This window comes from Periophthalmus magnuspinnatus, chromosome 9 (genome assembly GCF_009829125.3).
Source record: "Periophthalmus magnuspinnatus isolate fPerMag1 chromosome 9, fPerMag1.2.pri, whole genome shotgun sequence".
NCBI classification, from domain to species: domain Eukaryota; kingdom Metazoa; phylum Chordata; class Actinopteri; order Gobiiformes; family Gobiidae; genus Periophthalmus; species Periophthalmus magnuspinnatus.
Genome location: NC_047134.1, coordinates 12,722,997 through 12,741,624, shown reverse-complemented (window position 1 = coordinate 12,741,624; position 18,628 = coordinate 12,722,997). Strand labels below are relative to the sequence as shown.

Genomic DNA, 18,628 nt, shown 5'->3' with positions numbered 1-18,628 from the left:
TTGCCATATTTATCTGCCACGTGTAGAAGGCTTGTCCGTGAAAGTAAAACCTACATTATTCCGTTACATTATTGTTATTATACAGTGTTATCTTCATTTTAGATGTCAAAAAGTATTTGCGGCTCCCAGTGTTTTATTTTATGTGGAAAGTGGGTCCAAATGGCTCTTTGCGTGTTAAAGGCCGACCCCTGCTCTGTTTCCTTTCTGTTTCTTTATCTTAAAAACTGCATCATATCCATTTCATGATGCGCAAAATGATCGTTCAAAATCAAAACTAGTGAATTCTTCAGAGCAGAATCTTTCCCCACGTCTGTCTCACTTTTACGTTTACAGCTAGAGAGCGCCCCCCAGGGGTCGTTATCCAGTAAAATTCCATATATAAGCCGCACTGCTGTAAAAGCCGCAGGGTTCAAAGCGTGGAAAAAAAGTAGCGGCTTATAATCCGAAATTTACGGTAAATGTTTTATCTGTTCATTCCCCTTCTTATCTCTCCCAAAGCACCAGTCTGCCACGTGTGAAGTGTACAGCCTGTGTCTTTGCTTTGTTTGAACACCTGGTATCTGCATGTCGTGATTCAACCTGTTTTCTAAAGTACTCTTTGAAATGAGAACATGCTCAGCGTGTAACCATTGGCAATGCCCACCAGGGATTGTTTTTTTTATAAAAGAACTCAAGTGTTATGACCTGTTTTTTCTGGTTCAATCTGCCACAGAAGATATATTTTCTTTAGAATATCAAAGGAACAAATATCTGATTATAAATGGTAGCTGTCTGTGGCAGATGTGGGCATATAATTCAATCACTATATAATTTATTTACTATTTAAGGTCATCGCTGCACAAGGCTCTCTGTTTGTTATCTGAATCTCCCTTTACGGTGCAGTTGTGTGCTCATTATATGCTTCATTTAATTTAAAGTGTGTGAAAATGTGTGTCAATACATCACATTTCTCCGTGTCTACCCCACTTGTGTGTGTTTGTGCTTCCTATGGCAAACCACAAGAGTCTGCAGTCATTCCTATATAATCCAGACCCCACGCCTGACGGGGCCCCATGTCCTTCCATTATGTCATTAACTGTTTAGCTCCTATTAAATTATGTATAGCCCTCTTAGGCTTCACTGCTGATTTGCTTTGTTTCATTTCACAACACTGCTCACTACAGCAGCAGCTACTACTTTCTGCCTCATATTGGTCAGACCTGCAACATATTTCCCTGGAGTCTTCAAATGCAATTTTTTGTGTGAGCGGCTCGAAGTGGCGTGCCAGATATAGACGCACACATGCACACTTCATAAATACACACACAGAGTAAAGCATGCCTGTTTGAATCACTGTGATGTATTATTCAATGCTATAGTCCATGCTCCACTCTTTTGTCAGGGCTTTTTAGAGGCGTTTTACAGGGGAGGAGAAGGTCTGGAAGAGACGGAAAGTAACAAAATACTCAAGTAAAAGTAAGTGAGATCCTGTATCAGTACTTTTTACTTCACTATGTATTTGAAGTGGTGTGAAAAGTAGAGGCATTTTTCTTGCGTGAAGATATTGAACGCGAGTTTGAGCAGACATAAAGTTGTCCTTCACTATATCGTGGTTCACCTTTCACGGTCTCGCTGTTTTGTAGATTTTTTTTGGTGTAATTTTGCATTCTTTTTTAAAACTATGAACGTGCATTGTGTTCTGCATCCTGATTGGCTGTTGGACTGTAGACCATTGTCCATCAGTCTCCTCCGTGCCGTGTCTCCTGTACAGTACAGAATGTAATCATCCAAATTTACATAAATGTTGGATCGCAGTGTGACTCTGAAGTGCTGTATGTTTGCAATTTGTTTTCTCCCCGACAAAACCCACAATGTCGATGAAACGTTCTGCACCGACAAAGGCGCCTACGAAGGTTTGAACTTTGAGAGTGTTTAAACGAGAGAGAAATGTGAGAAAATATTAACGCCTGTGTGAGAAAAGTGTATAAAGTGTGTGGTGAGGGGTTTTACAACTGCAAAACATAGAAAATAACTGTAAAAATAAAGCTGATACTTCACGGATTTCGCCTATAGTGGGTTATTTTTAGAACATGACCCCCGCGATAAATGAGGGACCACTGTAGACGAATAAAAAAAAGAGTGGGAAAATTAAACTAAACTGAAAAAAAAAAATACATCAGCACAATTACTTATCAAGATTGCTACATATGACTTTTTAATAGTTCACAGAATCGAGGTGAAATACTTTTTACTCTAAAGTACGGGTATTTCAACACTTTTACTTTTTTTTAAGGTTATTTCAAGTGATACTTTTACTTTTTAGCAAGTCATTTTTGTCCCTTGTATCTGTACTTTTACTTGAGTAACAAAATTGAGGACTTCTTCCACCACTGCTGATCTGACACATATCCATCCCACACAGGTCGCTGACAGGGCATACACACACTCACACACGTCTCTGCTGATTGGCCTGTCATGTGTGAGGAGATGCTGTCCCCGTACCACCAAACGGCACGAAAGCAAGCCCCTCACCACTCCTTCTTCTTCTTAGCATAATCCCAAATCACTAACATGACTACACCTCTGTACTCACGTCCCAATTACCAGCTCCCTCTGTAGCGGCGCGCGATGCCTCCAGCACCTCTCATGTCGTCCCACGTGGCATCATTAAAGTCAAACAGGCGCTAGAATGGTGTGGTATTCTCCTCTCAGCCATGTGCCAAGCTGTCTGTCTCTCCCCTCTGTCTCTATCTGCCATGCTTTTACCAATTCATCCTTTTTCATTACCAACCTGTCGGCGCTTTTGTGGCTTGACTTTTCCCCATCACTGTGTTGTCTTTGTTTTTTGATTATATTTTGTTCACGGTTCAGCGTCTGTGCGTTGGGGAATCTGATAAGAGTCTTTTAAAAACTTGCTGTCAGCGTTTCTGTCGATCATGCCAAGACAAAAAGACAGGAATATGTACCTATCTCAGACAGAGTTCACAGTTAGGATTAAGATGAGTTTTTAAAAATTCCAGTCATTATTTTTCATACTTTTGTTCACATGTGGAAATAGGATATGTCAACTTGTGTTTGGATGAATGTATGTCACACATGAAGTGGGACATCTTTGTTTTGCAGATATAATCTGGCAGCTACCAAACTACATTAATTTTTTGATTAAGTGAGTGAATAGTTTATTTTGTTTGGATATTTTAATCTGAAACAAAAGGAATCTAAAGAAGTAGTTACTATTTAATTAGGACTGAGCACATTATAGACTAGACGTGCCCAAACTGTGGCCCGGGGGTCTAATGCAGCCCTCAGACCAACTGTTCTTGGCCCTTAAGCCTCCAGGTGAATTGGCCCATATTACTTTAAACAGTACTTTTTACTGTGCATTTCTGAAAATCTACTTTAACAAGCCCATATCAAATATTTAATGTGTCGCATTGAGGATGTAAACATGAATAAAGGTCTAGTGCTTCAGTCTAACTTGTAATAATAACGCAGATTTGAAGTATTCACTGTATTGGCGACCAGTCTATGGCCATCAATCGGCCCTCAGCTTTGTTTATGTTTTTATATGTGGCTCTTAATGAGAAAAGATTGGACTCCCCTGTTATAGACCATTATAGCTCGCCTTGACTTTTTTTTTTCTTTTTTTAGCCATAAAAATCATATTAAAGGAAGTATCAGCATGTACTTTTGCCTTTTTTCCACATAACTACCTCTATTTTACATATCCATCCTTATTTTTCCTTAGATGCATTAAATAACGCTCTGATTGGTCATCTTCAAGGACAACATAAGCACATTACCTTAATGACCGTAATATATTTAAAAAGCCCCATGCCTCTGCTTTGAGACGACGTTTGAATTTGCGTGATAGCACAATTGGTCGCGGAGTTACGGTAATGGAAATCCGCAACCGCGAGTCAATCAGCGGCAATAGCATCCAACGCTACAGGGTTAATATGCTATTGTTATTATGAGAAGAAACATCACTATAATTGACAGTAATGTGACAGACAATAGCACGAAACATGTACGTTTAGTTTTCTGGAGAATTGATTAAATTGAACTGAACTGGCTTGTTTTTCAGTCAATGTTAGCATCTACTTTTTTAGCCTCATGTGTATGCTAAAATGACTTAATAAAACTGTACCTGACTACAGCAAACCTACATCTCTTATAAAATGATGATTACAGATTCATATAGTTTCCATGTGGGATTACAAAGTGCAAGTCTGCGTTTAAAGTAATTACCACATGCAGGTATGAGGAGCTTAGAATAGATCTGCCCTTTTGCACTGTTCTTCACATATGAGCACACCTGCATCTGTAATACACCTGGATCACACTTTGTAATAGCATTAATTACCTAAAAGTAAGTCATCTCTTTTCTCAAGTCTAATTTATGTCGGCAACAAATTACCCCCTCAATGGTCAAGTATTTAAAGGCACTAAACCGTGACATTCAAGTGCATGTGTATTTGCCTGAGTTCAAAATGGCAGAGTGTGTGTTGTGAGGCGTCGGTACCTGGATCCAGGGCCATCTGTCGTTCTCGGCAGCGGTCCAGGCATTGACCAGGCCTTTTTTGTTGAGACGGGCAAAGTAGGGGTACCACTTCTGTAATCCAAACAGCGCCCGGTGAGTGGAAGAGGCTGTGATCTGCTGGTTGGAGATGATCCCGCCCTCCATGCCCAGTGGTCCGGAGCATTCTGAGGAGAAGGACAAAGAATGAGACACCATTAATCACGTAAACCGAATGTGAGTTCAAATTTACCGCAAGAACACAAATGTCAAGCTGTAATGTCAGTGCTTCTGTCCTTTTTAAGTTTATGTATGACATTGTAAGGTTTCGTTTTAGTCTCTTTATATTCAGCGCAGCTTTGGATTTCCTCAAGAATCTCCACAGAATCTTTTAAATTTCCTGTGTCTGATTTTTTCCCACGCATTTGAGCAAAATTCTGACTTGTCTCAGTATCAGTATATGGTATAAGCATCTCTTGAAGTCAAAATAAGTCAACTTTGTACTGTCTGTAACTAATTAGAAAGCATTTTATTGTATCATTTATGTATGTCGTAAAGACTGAAGGGGGGGACCAAAGATTCAGACTCAGAACAAAGTTTATTTGCTGATACAGGAATGTGAACGAAGGTAGACAAAGCAGACAGTTGGGAGCGGTGTCGTAAGCTGTAGTCTTGGAGCAGGTCGTGGGTTGCAGGGTCAGAGGCTGAGGTGTTCGTATCGGTCGAGGAGAGCTGGATCTGAGGCTGAGGTGTTCGTACCGGTCGAGAAGCGCTGGATCTGAGGCTGAGGTGTTCGTACCAGTCGGGGAGAGCTGGGTTGGAGACGGAGGAGCAGAGTGGTTCCAAGGAGCGGGTTCACGGTGGATACACAGGCGAATAAACCGGAACATGACACGAAGGATGACTTGTGGAAATACCAGAAGCTGACAAGACTATGTAGCTCTGAGTGTCGGATTCTCAGTCCTTTTGTGTGCACAGATGCAGCTAGATTGATAAAGAGTTGCAGGTGTGTGTGGGAGGAACCAGAATCTCCGCCCAGTTCCAGGCTCAAACGTAGAAGCGGAGGAGGGAAAGTGCATGTTGGCAAGTTGTTAGCTTTACCGTCACCGTAAAACTTTGCACTGGTATCTGCAAGTTGTGAAAAGCACTTATAACCTGATCACAGAGGATAATTAGGATGGTCAGAATGCACAAGGTAAGAGCGGAGTAACTTCAGACCACTGCATACCTTTAAATACCTGCTTTTCCACGTTTTTTATGACAGCGCCTTTAATGTAATTGTCTCTTATTTTATGCAAATGAGTTGAACGCACAAAACATATTGATCCAGTTCACAATAAACCCATTTTTATTGATTTATTTAAAGCAGCAAATCCGCGCAAATCAATTCACGTTTCATTTGGCAAGTTTATTTGTTTATTTGTACATACTTTAATTCATCACTGCACTTCACGAGAGATTTTGTAGAGCTGAAAGACGCCGCTGCTCTGGATTGAACTGATTGTGATGGATTTACTCACTTTAAAATCCAATAGAGAAAGAGGAAGAGAGAGAAAACACAACCTGTCTCTACAGATGGAAGAAAGAAAATGAATCATGAAATCTGAAAATACGTCGGACATTACAGCACTCACTGTACTGAATAAATAAACAGAACTGTCAACAATGTAATATCAGGCGTTTAAAAAGGTACCACCAGCCTAATGAGATTTTCTTAATTGCTCATTTACATATAAAACATCTGCCTTTTCTATCAGATCGCATCAGGTTTTGATAGATTCCTAGTGCTCTGGAAGGATTCAATTAGAAGGCAATATGCACAGGAACGTGGCAGTTTGCTTCTGCAATTATAAGTTAACTGAGCAGGTAGAAGCTTCATAATTGGGCTTGGAGGCGTGCTAGAAAACAACCTAAACAGCCTGGCCCTGGGTTGTTCTCCCTGGCAGATGGCTATGAGGTGGCTATAGTGATCCATATGTCACCTTTGTGTGTAAAACATTCTTATTATATGTTTTTGTAATGATGGGAATCCAAATGAATACCACAATAATGAATATAATAATAAATATTAATCAGAAGTCAATACCTGCTGTTCAGCTTTCTTAGCGTTATCAGTCAATTTTTTCTCAATTTTACAGCTAACAAACATGTGGTGTAATAAAATGACTACACCAACATCAAATGCAAGTACAAATGTTCAGTTTTCCATTCAAAAAACATTTACTTGTGCTAAAATTAATACCAGACACCAGCCGAAATATCTAGAATCTTAACTATGTAAAACAAAAGGGGGGATTCACACAGATTTTTTAAGTGAACATAAACAAAAACAACACCCATAATTTTCTATTTGGTGAGCAGAAGGAAACAGCCATAAAACTAATGAATGTCATTCTTCATAACAATAATCTGACAATAGAATGATCCACAGTGTTACGGAGGAAGGCATCAGCTCAGAGCTCTGTCAAGATATACATCAATCCCAAGGCAACTACATCTTAACTTTCACTCAGAAAGTTAGAAAGGATGTTATTGGATTTCTCCCAGTATTTAATTTATGTTATGAAATAAAATCCAGAGTTTATAATGACTACACCTCACGTGATTCAAGCTTAGTAACTACTTAACTGGGGGTAAGGTTAAGAGGTATTAATTAAAGGTTTAAGAGGTTTAAGAGATTTAAGTCATGTTATAAAGCTGTCACCTCCTCAATGTTTTGTTTGATTCACACATGTTTGAGTAACTCTTTATTATTAGTCTACATCTGTCTACATCTCCAAAGCTCTGTTCCACCTTGTGATGTCATGAAGATGTTTTTCAAGATGGCAGCTTTAACCACCAGTAGAGATTGGCAATTTGAAGGTTGAAATTATCCAAATGATTCTAGTGAAGGTGTGGGGAGTTTAAAAACATAGTGGACCTGTATTGCCACTTAATGACATCACAAGGCGGAACAGAGTGTTTTCAGTTTGAGAGAAGAACTCAACCTAAATATGCAGGGTTTGTGAGTTAAACATGTGTGAATGAAGAAAAACACAACTCCAGGTCTGTTTGTGATGAGGAAGTAATGAGCATATGTTGTTTCATGAACTCATGTCATACTCATGGCTACATCTTAGCCAACGCTAATCTCTCCACTAAGCCTAAATGATTCTTAATACACAATTCGCTAATTATGAATTTAGCATTTCTTCATGCTTTGTTACGAATAATTAGGAGAAGCTAAATGTACCAAAACACGATGGTTATGAGTTGCGATAGCCTCGCCAACAGCAGACTGACGCAATTTCAGTTACCAAACTACAGAGTGTTCATGTGTGAAATGTAATCCAGAAGTGTGGGGGAAACTGAGTTTAGTCCCAAAAGAGCCAGGACATTGCAGTCACAAAGTCCAGCCACAGGCGCTGGCTCTCATGCTGGATACAATGTGAAATGTCCATATAAAATAGCCCTGAAGCAACGCCGCAAGCAATGGTCACCAAAAAGCTGAGACTTCAACTCAAAATGTACCGTTAGCATTTAAAAAAGGGCAGATCCAAACCAACAGACAATAATAAAATGCTAGGACAGAAAAGTCAAAAGAAGAATGGAACAATGAAAACAAGTCCTCTCCAGCTGCTGCACCACGGGCTCAGGGCTGCAGGGAGAGCACCACAGACAATGAGAAATGCCTCTGAGAACGAGCTCGGTGTGTGTGTTTCTATATTTCACTCAGGTAAATCTCTGGGGCCACACTTCTTTCTTTTGGTGTCTGACTCACCATTTGTACATATGAGAGGGTGGTGTAGGTGTAGGCAGCAAACAGCCTGAACGACTGGTATTTCAACAGTGTAAAGTATTCGTCGTGGTTTCATACAGGCGTGCTCACGGTTATTCTTTTTGAATGGAGGCTCGTTGGCAGAGTGTATACTGTGCATGTGATTTTTCATCACTAAGCCAATGTAAATAAATAAATAATCTGCTGATTCAAACCTCATTATCAAATGAATATTTGTTGTTAAACTGTTACTTCTATCATGTGCTTGTGCCAAACAAGGGCATGTACAAAGTCATTCTGTGTAATATTTCCAATCATTATCTATGTTTTAAGTGCCATATGTTTCTGTATGTTTAACCCACACTTGACTTGTCACACTTGTGACTCAGGTCTACTGCACTGTTGCATCACAAGTGCATTAGTGTGGATACGGTGGCTCTGCCGGTGGCTGTCTCGGTGGGCTCTCACCTGGTCTGACGGCTGCTCTTAACGAGCTGCTGCCAGGCGTCCGTCAGCCGGAGGAGATGCGTGGCCCCGGGGCCCTGGCCTAGTGGCCCCTGAGCATACATCAGCCAGACAGCAGCCATCACTAACACAAGCACTGGCCCCTGACAGCTGAATCCATCTCTCCCACACACGCCCTACCTACAGCCTAAACAAATTAGACACCCACTCAAATGAACACGGTGCCAATACTAATGAGCAGAGGGAGCGCGAAAAAGCGGCATAAATAATACTAAGCAGATGTTGGCCATACAATGGACGTTCTACAGGTGATGAACGAGATGGAGGAGCCTCTTCCATCTGCATTTTAACACATACGAGTAGATCTGAAACTATCAGGACCACTGTAAATATTCATGTGACTGGTGATGCTTGAAGTCCTGATTTAAGATTTCATCTTGATCAGGTTTGACTCGGTTTAGCTCTGATGATGAGAAGAATAAAGCCACATATTTTGAAGTGGTACTTAAGTTCAAAAAACGGCACTAATTTAAATGTACTCTCTTAACAATGACCATTTTAACCTCATTTTAAAGGAAACTGAGTATTTCGATAGCTGTGCAGTGGAAAAGCCTGAGACAACATCTCTCTGATGGTTATTCTTAGCCCTAAGATGCCTTTGGTTAATGAGGCCTGCACAGTCATCACCTCTGTTCAGTATGCGCCTTTAACTGCCCATTTAGCCCTTATCATTGTTTTTAAATGGGAAAAGGCTCCGGATGATTACAGCAATAACAACCCTGAAGCACTCAGAAAAATACATGCGTCTACCACCAGTAAAGCACACACCTCTCAAGGTTTATTTTTAACTACAGCGAAAACTAACCAGAACTTTGATGGATTGATGGATATTGCTCCATTTGCAAAATAATATATGTCCTGACAAAATATCCGAATACTTCAAGTAAAAGTGGAAACTTGTTACCTTGACCTTGTGGTGTTACACTGGCTCTGATAAAGCTCAAGACCATTTGAAAACTGTTCAGGAAAGGTCACATTTTGTCCTGTGTATATGGCTTTTTTCAGTTTTGACGCTTGTGCAAATGAGTATCTATTTTCGACATTAGTTTTACTATTGATTAGTATCTGATTTTCAATAGTTTTGACAGCCTTATATGTTGGTGGTATATATTTTTCATTAGCTCAACATCTGCCACCAGTGACTGCGTCTACAGGATTATATGGGTATTATGTGGGTATTGAGGGCTGAGGGCATGTTTACACCACTATTACTGAACAGCAGTTTTATGGCCCTCTGATGCTAAGGGGAAATATCACTAAAAAGTCCCCAATTTCTACACACTTCATCTGCTATACTACATTATAAGCAATACTATGAGTCAGCGTTGTTTCACTGCAGTGCACATTTAAATGCACAGCAAAAAAAAAGAAGAATAAGATTTGAACACTTTGCTGACTAAAATAATACTTTTGTAATTTGTTCTGCAAATATTTAATCCACAGAGGAAATACGTCTGAGCATCATTAACTCAATTATGGAGCTTAGCCTTAAATTGTTTTTGTTCCTCTGTCTCTGAAAAATGCGATGTTCATTTCAAAGTAAAGCACAGGCTGCCCACAGTTCACGACTGCACTGAGGATAGGACCATTTGCACATTCACCCAGCATGAGATCAAATTAAATCTTTAAATGTTCCCTGATAAAGAAAAGACAAAACGTTCAACAAATGTAAGAAAAATAGAGGAGCGTGGCATAAGATAATATCACTGCAGCAAAAAAGAAATGGAAGCTTTACTCGGCCTTTTCCAGTGATTATATCAGGATTATATATTAAGGAGCACATTTGAAGAGCCTAACCCTGCATGGAGAGGCATTACAGGACATTACACATAAAACATGACACATTTTACACATCGTTTTTACTTTACTTTCATAACTGTTTGTGTCATTTTTCTGGTGGAGTGGAGGAGCGATGGCTAGTCTAATGTATCTCACGCAGGATTTTTTTGTAATGATTTGATTAAAATGCTAGATATACTGTATTTTCTGGGCCATAAGTCACTCTTTTTTTAGTTAGTCCAGGGGTGCGACTTATACTCAGATGCAACTTATATGTGAAATTATTCAAATACATGTCACATCTACGTTATTGTCACATTTTTATATTGTCACGACTCCTGTACCATTGAAAATTTAAATTTCAACATTATAGTAATTTAAAAGACATCTGAGAAAAACTGAACAAAAATGGCCACTAAAAGAAAATTGTATTCTTCTGAGTCTAATGACAGTTACGCAGAAAAGGAGGCGGAACTTCTTCTACTTCTGGAGCAGGCTGAGCTGTTCAGAACCAAATTGGAGTGAGAGTGGAGTTGTTGCTTGTTTTTTATGCTTTATTTATCTGATTAACTGTTAATATCTTACATTAACACACCAGACACTTATTCAGTTCTGTCTATGCTTCATGTAGCTGAATAAATATAAATGTGTTACGTTAGCATGATGTACTGATATTCAGCCTGTTGTTTTCTATTTTATTCTTATTATTTTAACTTGCCTTTAAAGATAAAATGTCTGTTATTTGTCTCAGGTTTTGTAAAATAAATTTCCCCAAAAAATGCGACTTATAGTCCAGTGTGACTTATATGTTTTTTGTCATTATTATACATTTTTGCTGGTGCGACTTATACTCCAGAGCAACTTACAGTTCAAAAAATACAGTTTACATTTAACGCTTTACCATGGAACAAAGAAAAGTTACACACTGCACCTTAAAAGCATGTGATGTGTGAATTAGTCAGCAGCTCAAAGTGAAATCACGTCGTCGCTGGTGAGTATCTTTGTGTCACTTTCCAGCAGGTATCCATGTGTTCACAGCTTATGGTGACTCTATATTAGTTGTAGACTTGTGACAGCTCATTTAAATCATAATTAACAGTCAGAGTCAGCAGGAGTGTGTTTAATGGGCTAATATTTGAGGTGCAAACAGCTGCACCATTCTACTTACTATACTGGCAGTTGTGGCCCATGTATTCTCCGGGGCATTCACACGAGTAGTTGGCCACCATGTCTGTGCAGATGCCTCCATTCTTGCAGGGCTCCCGTTCACACTCATTAATATCTGGAAGAAACCCAAAACACACAAAGCTGAATTCATTTATCCAACGTGGACGTGTGAAAAATTAAAAGCAGCTCCTCCTCATTAGAATGCATTGGTAGAGACGGTATATTGAATTTTCCCCGTTCGTTACTTGATTCTGTCTGACCGTGTGAAAGCTCATGAAGATACAGACGCAGGGAAAGCGATACATTAAAGGCTTCTATTATGGTGTTTGAATGCACTCGAAAATATGCAATTTCTTTATGACTTTATGATGCAAATGATGACGCTTTGCTTTGGATTTGAGCCTTGAAGAGTTGTCATTAGTACTGTTTATATATGTACTGTATTTGCTCTGTCAGTCACAGCCACATGAAGAGAAAAGTTATATCGCACCACAAACTACCATAGACCCTTACCAAGGCATTTTATTTCAAATTTGATAGAAATAAAGCCCCTAAATCTGGAATCCCAATGTTTTGTATTTATAGCCATAGTGTAGGTAAATCTAACAACGGCAAATCTTTTCAAATAAACCTGTGAAACCACGTGATAGTGACATGGCGGTCACAGTTTTATTTAGCGCTTTTCCATCTTTAAGATAAGATAAGATCTGCCTTTATTAGTCCCACAATGGGGAAATTCCAGTATTGCATCGCACAGTTCAAAAACAGCAGGAAAATAACATGCAATAAAACAAGATAATAGATAAATAGCTAAAAATAATTTTAAAATAAACTTAAAAAATAAACAAAAAATAGACTCTAATGTAACACAGTTTAATATGTACAATAAGAGTAACAGTGCAGCATATAAACAGAATAAATCTCAGTAAAGTGACCCTTTAAGTCACTCAAAGTGCATTACACCAAGGAACACACAAATGCATACACCAGTGCACGCAGACACGAGTGTACGACCACCCAATCGATGATGTTTACGTCAAGGGCAGGATTCAAACCGCCAAACTTCAGATCAATGGACAAACGCTCTACCGACTGAGCTATGTACCCCACTGCACTAGTGTATCTTTCTGTTCCTATCTTGCTCCCTTTATTAAACCATTATGGCTGCACTGATCCAGCTTTTCCAGTTCCGATATCAATACTTTGGATTTACTGATACTGAATCTCAACTCATATCATGACCAAAATCACTTTAATCTCCATAAACACAAACAAAACTAATCCAATTGCGTTATGTTACTTTAAAGTTTAAGTCACCACAGAGCACCTTTGTGTAAATACAAAATCACATTATGGGCTGACCAGGATTTGAGCCTTTGCTAATTCTACTTTAAAAGTCTATTTTAATCCACGTTAAAGCCAGACTATAACCACCTGAAGATGCGACAGACACGCCAAGTCATAGTTTGCCCAAAATTCCATCTTGATTTAACCTCATTCCTCCTCTAGGGAAAAATACAAAAATCTTTTACCAACAGAACAGGGCAGGCAGCGAGACAAAAGAGCAAGTATGATAAAGTGTGCTATGTGTGCTGCGCAGTCACCTTTGCTTTTAATGGGTCTTTGAAACGACTGTTCTAACTACTGACTACTGCTCAAGGTGAGTCTCCATACTTCTCTTCAGTTACACTTGGATTTAAGAGGTAAACTTAATTTTTTTTTACATTTTAGGCAAATATCTAATGGTTTCCACACTTGCCTGGAGCAGTCACATAACTTTTAATCCTCTTCAACGTGCCCCGAGTTCTTCAGTGACTCACAGGTACATTTTGGCTCTATGAATATGTAACTAGGTCTGCGATTTGGAAAGCTTAAGAAACTGAAATATGATTAGAATAAGTATGTTACAGGGCTACATCTCCCCGCTTAATCTCCGCTATCTTGTAAAGTCACCCGGGTGCGTTTTTTGGTAATATCTTCAAATATCTCTGAATGTGTAATGCTTTAGGGAAGAAATCTTTTGGAGCTTTTTATGCACATTTTCAAATTCAGTGACTTTTCTGTCAAAAATGGGCCACCAGGAAAAATACGTGGAGGTGGATATGGAAATTGGGGTGTTTGATGTGAAAAGAAATAATTAAAAATCCATCAATTAATCTCACGAGAATTTAAATTGCTACGCTGATGCCATTAAATTAAGAGTTGCGTGGTTTAGCCAAATCCCCACATAGTTAAATTAAATAACTTTTTCACTACTGGGGCCACTGACTTGAACATTTCTGAGCTGTTTTCTTTTCAGTTGTAGACATTGCGACGTAGAATAGATGAATAAATACTCTTTCTCTTTATGCGTACTGCCATGACGTGTAGATGTAGAAGAAATACGTTATTATCTTCAATCCAAAATCTTGATATTTCTTATTCTTCTGCTGCAGTTCTCGTACTGCTGTTGCAACCCAGAAATTTCCCCACTGTGGGACAAACAAAGGCTATAACAGACACTTGAATTCACATGTCTGCCTAAATATAATGAAATATAGCACACTGCGTGGCGTCAGTTATCAGACCTTCACTGCACAAAACCATCAGGAGCCAATCACAGCGTGTCCAGCTCTGTCATTACTGGGGTGGGTCGGGGTGGTTTGGGGTGTACTGGGACAGCCTAAGTGCTAACTATAATCACATGCAAAATATGCAGCAATCAGCAGTAATTCTTTGTGGCTGATTATAATAACTATGATGACTTAAATCAAAATCATATCTTAATAGCGGGTTCCTGTGTTGTTTCATATACTTGAGCCCCAGAGGAAATGAGCTACTGTGGGACAATTGGATGTGATTGCAAATGCAAAAACAGCTAGCATGCACAAAATAAACCGCATTGGAATTGAATTGCCGAACTAATTGGTGAAATACACTGCGCTTTGGATTTACTGTGAGCCGTGCAAATTTATAGTAGGCTATATAAAATTATAGATGATTCCAGGCTTATCGTACACACCACATTATGACTTCTGCGCTAATTTTCTATGCCTTTTTACTCCTCCACTCTACAGTAGAAAGTGGGATTTCCCGTTATTTATATTGTAATAACGTTCAGTATAATGTAACTGGTGCATTAGCCGCACAAAACCAAATGCAACAACAAACCCATTCATTCCTGCACATCAAACCGCTGCGTTTTCCAGTCACATTGATAAATCACGGTTCTGTACTTGCCACCACTAGGTTCAACTGCAAAGGTTATGGTAGTGGGTAAAGCCACTCAAACAGCCTGAAGCAAAACACAGCACAGCAAGAGGAAAACACAGCACACCCATCTAAAGGTTTAGCTTCCTTTTTATGAGAGGCCATCAGCCCTTAGGAGCCGAACACAAAGAGAGGGAGATGTTAAGGTAATGCAGTGTATGTGTAGTAAATCAGGTGGGAGGACTGAAATGACTGCACAAAGCTACACAGCTGTGGAGAGGAAGCAAGAGAAATGTATTCATTACAGTCAATACAACTACTCAGCAGTGTGGGTTTCAATTTGTATGTTTACACTCAAATAAACTAGACATGGATGCATTTACGCCAATAGGGTTTATATACACGTGATGTCTTTGTAATCGATAATGAGCGCAAAGACGTCAGAACGCGACAATATTCATAAAGATTTTGGCCCGCTTTTGCAGTGAGGATGCCAAAATGAGCATAAACGTTCACATTGGGACTAGACAGGGAGTAAACTGGGACTAAACCAGGAAAAGAGAACCTTATTTAGCTTCTTCTGCATCGTTCTCTCTCTCAGACAAAAAAGAGTAGTGCCATAACCTGACAAAATCTGCTAATCGAATCTCTATCACTGTTTCTGATTTCATCCACCTGCTCTAAAATTAGCTCGTCCCCGCTCCCATAGGGGACTACATCTAGGTGGCGATATTGACTTGGTTTCTGTCGGGTGTTCTCATGCTGTCCATTATTATTGCTCTTTTCACTGCGCATTCGTTTTTTTATACCCAATTTCAGGACTTTTTTCAGTTCACGGCATCAAAAAAATGTGATCATTTGAGAGAAAATTATAAGAAACCAAGCAAAAACAATTACGCCGTCCGGTTACTACTCGGAATAATGAACACACGGGCAGACAGCGCTGTTGAGAAAGACAGTTTCTTCCCAAACTGAAAGTACACGTCTCCAGTTTGACTTTGGTCTCACTCAGAAGCTCTTTGCTCCGGTGGCTGTCTCGCTGCGTGGCCTGGCTGCTCCGCCGCTCTGTAAGAAGTGTCTCAGTCTGCCAATAATGAGAGCAATGAATAGCGCTGTGTGTCAGGGACTCACCCCGACCAAGGCGCTAAATTGGCTCGAGTGTGTCAAGGGAGCACAGGCAGGGTCGGGTTATATATGTGTGTGTTTGGGGGGGTCAGCTGTGCTCTGTACACCTGCACCTGCTGTATGTGTCTGTGTGTGTGTGTGTGTGTGTGTGTGTCTGTGTGTGTGCGTCTCTCTTTCTCTCAGTTAAATGGACTGTAGAGGTGATATGTAAAAGCTTTCCCCAGAGAAATATAAATGAGTTAAAAGCAATTAAGGGAAAGAATCAGTGACAGCCATAACAATCAGACCAATTTAGCAAATTTACCGTGACTATGACGACACACAGTATTTTATGAGCTGTTGAGTGATTGGTTACAGTGGCTTACTCCATCTGACTCACAATTTACTGTATTTTTACATGCATCCAAATATGAAGTGAGCATGCGCGGACTTCCATCTCTATCGACTCTGGCTCCAGTTCACTTTCTATTGAAAAACTGTTGCTCTTCTCTCCGTAACTGCTGCGTCAGGCTCGTCATTTTGGTCTTAAAACACTATTTTGCGCATAAATCAAGACATGAACATTAATAACAGACGAATCAGGCGCCTTCGTTCCCTGAGGTCATCCCTGATAATGTTAGCCGCAGGTTTGATTGACAGCGTCGCTAGGCTCCCGCTCCCGACTAAGCCAGCATTATGGCCGGGAAAAGGGGCGTTACTTTCAACAGTCTCGCTCTGGATTGGCTCTTTGGTTGCTATGATACTTGCAGTTGGAATTTCAAATATAAAACTTCAAATTCGCCGCTATAACTGCTAGCATCGATGAGATTCATTTGACTGGAGTCGAACGCTGTGGGTGACGACACACTCACTTAGTCCACTTCTTTATACAGTCCAAACCAAAGGAGATGGGTCATCGGGTGACAGATTGCCCCATTGGCATTGGCATTGGCAATTTCCCTACATGACACTTTAAGCTAAATGATAGTTGTGTAATTCTAATAACCAAGTTAAACTATATTGTTAATTATGAGATATATTTTATTATAAGGAGCTAGAGAAGTTATGCTGGGTATAACTGAATTAATTATTGATGCGTAATGATTAGACTAGTCCCAAATCAGCTCCAGAGTGTCTGAAATTGTCTGGAGATTTGAATAGAAATTTGAAAAAGTACATTTTAGATAATCAATTGTATCCACCCCAGTCTAATTAATTTGTATTGTTCTGTCTCGCTGTAAAAACCTGCACATAATTGATTTTTAAATTGGTTTGGACGGTGGGAAACATACTGTATTGGACATTGCATTTTACTGCTGATGTCAGTGATGAACTGTTTGTCTTATAATGTAATTGTAATGAAATGTGTATTTTAATGTGTGTTCACCTGCACATGGAAAGCAGCAGTAGCTAAATCTGGAACAAATCATCTCTTCTTTTGTCAGATTAATGAATTTGTACATGGCCCCTGACAAATAAAGAATAAAGAAAGAAAGAAATCTTGGGAAAAAATGCAAAAAAATTACGATTGTATCTACTACTGAACCAATATTCATTTAAAGTATCAAGCCATAGTAGAATAGCTTTATCCCTTTATGTACTTCTCCATGTGTCCACAGCCCATCTCCACCTCCATCTAATTTCCCTCAGATGTCTTTGGTTGAAGTTTTTCCCAGTACATTATAAACCACACGCCTGGAATCTCCTACAGTTACTACAATTACTACATCTGGACTGCGTTTAACCCCGGGGACGGCTCGGTGTCATCCTAAAAGTGCTGACTCAACAAATCGACCACAGTGACCCTGAGCGAGACGAAAGATGACTACAGCTCCTCTCTCTCTCTCTCTTTGACGGACATGAATGAAGTGCTCCCGTGTTTATTCCTGCCACATCATTAACCTTTGACCTGAGGAACTAACACTTCCTCTGAGCACATTCGCGATGCAGGGTGTGGCTCCCCCTGAGACGCTGTGATGAGGTAGTGCTCTGATTTACGGGCAGATGTTAAATTTGATACATACAACTGGCAGCAAATGCGCTTATTTTGCAGTATGCAGCAGCTAAGTCAGGTTTTGTATAAACTCTACTAATGTTCCTAATCATATGCTGAAATAATCTGTATCCAGGCTGCCAGTTTTTTACTTTGCATATTGATTTGGCATAGGTTCTATAAAAGCTCGTTTCTGATGCAAAACTCTCAACATATTTGCATTTTGGACTGGGAATAATCACGTCGGCTTGGGAATTGGGTGGCGTTTGAAATTTAAACAGTTTAATTTAATATGTACTGTAAATGTAAAGCTGTTATAAGAACTGAAAGACACATTTGAACACTTTGCATCCTGAGTATTTATAGATAATTTGTTCTTTTAACTCACAATCCGCAGTGCGTTCTTTGTAGATTGTTTCATGCGGTGCTTTTCACTCCACCAGCTTTTGGAAAACATGGAAGTGTGCAAAAATACAGCAGGATAAAGTCGAGATTCCAGTCTGTCTGTGTTCTGTGCTGTCTTTTCCCCTTCTTTCTGTGTCTGGAGCTGGGGGAAGACTTTAGCACCACCCACTACACACCTGCAGCCAATCAGCAATCGATTATTCCAACACTG

General features: G+C 39.7%; 1 protein-coding gene across 3 annotated transcripts in view; it reads right to left on the bottom strand.

Moving 5' to 3' along the window:
• The window catches only part of LOC117376542 (EGF-like repeat and discoidin I-like domain-containing protein 3), a 119,308-nt gene that overhangs the window by 35,495 nt on the left and 65,185 nt on the right, over nt 1-18,628 (bottom strand). For all 3 annotated transcript variants that reach the window (XM_033973048.2, XM_033973049.2, XM_033973050.2), the window contains 2 exons: nt 11,728-11,841; nt 4,505-4,686 (listed from right to left, as the gene is read on the bottom strand). In XM_033973048.2, coding sequence (XP_033828939.1) covers nt 4,505-4,686; nt 11,728-11,841 — 296 coding nt within the window. The remainder of the gene's footprint in view (nt 1-4,504; nt 4,687-11,727; nt 11,842-18,628) is intronic.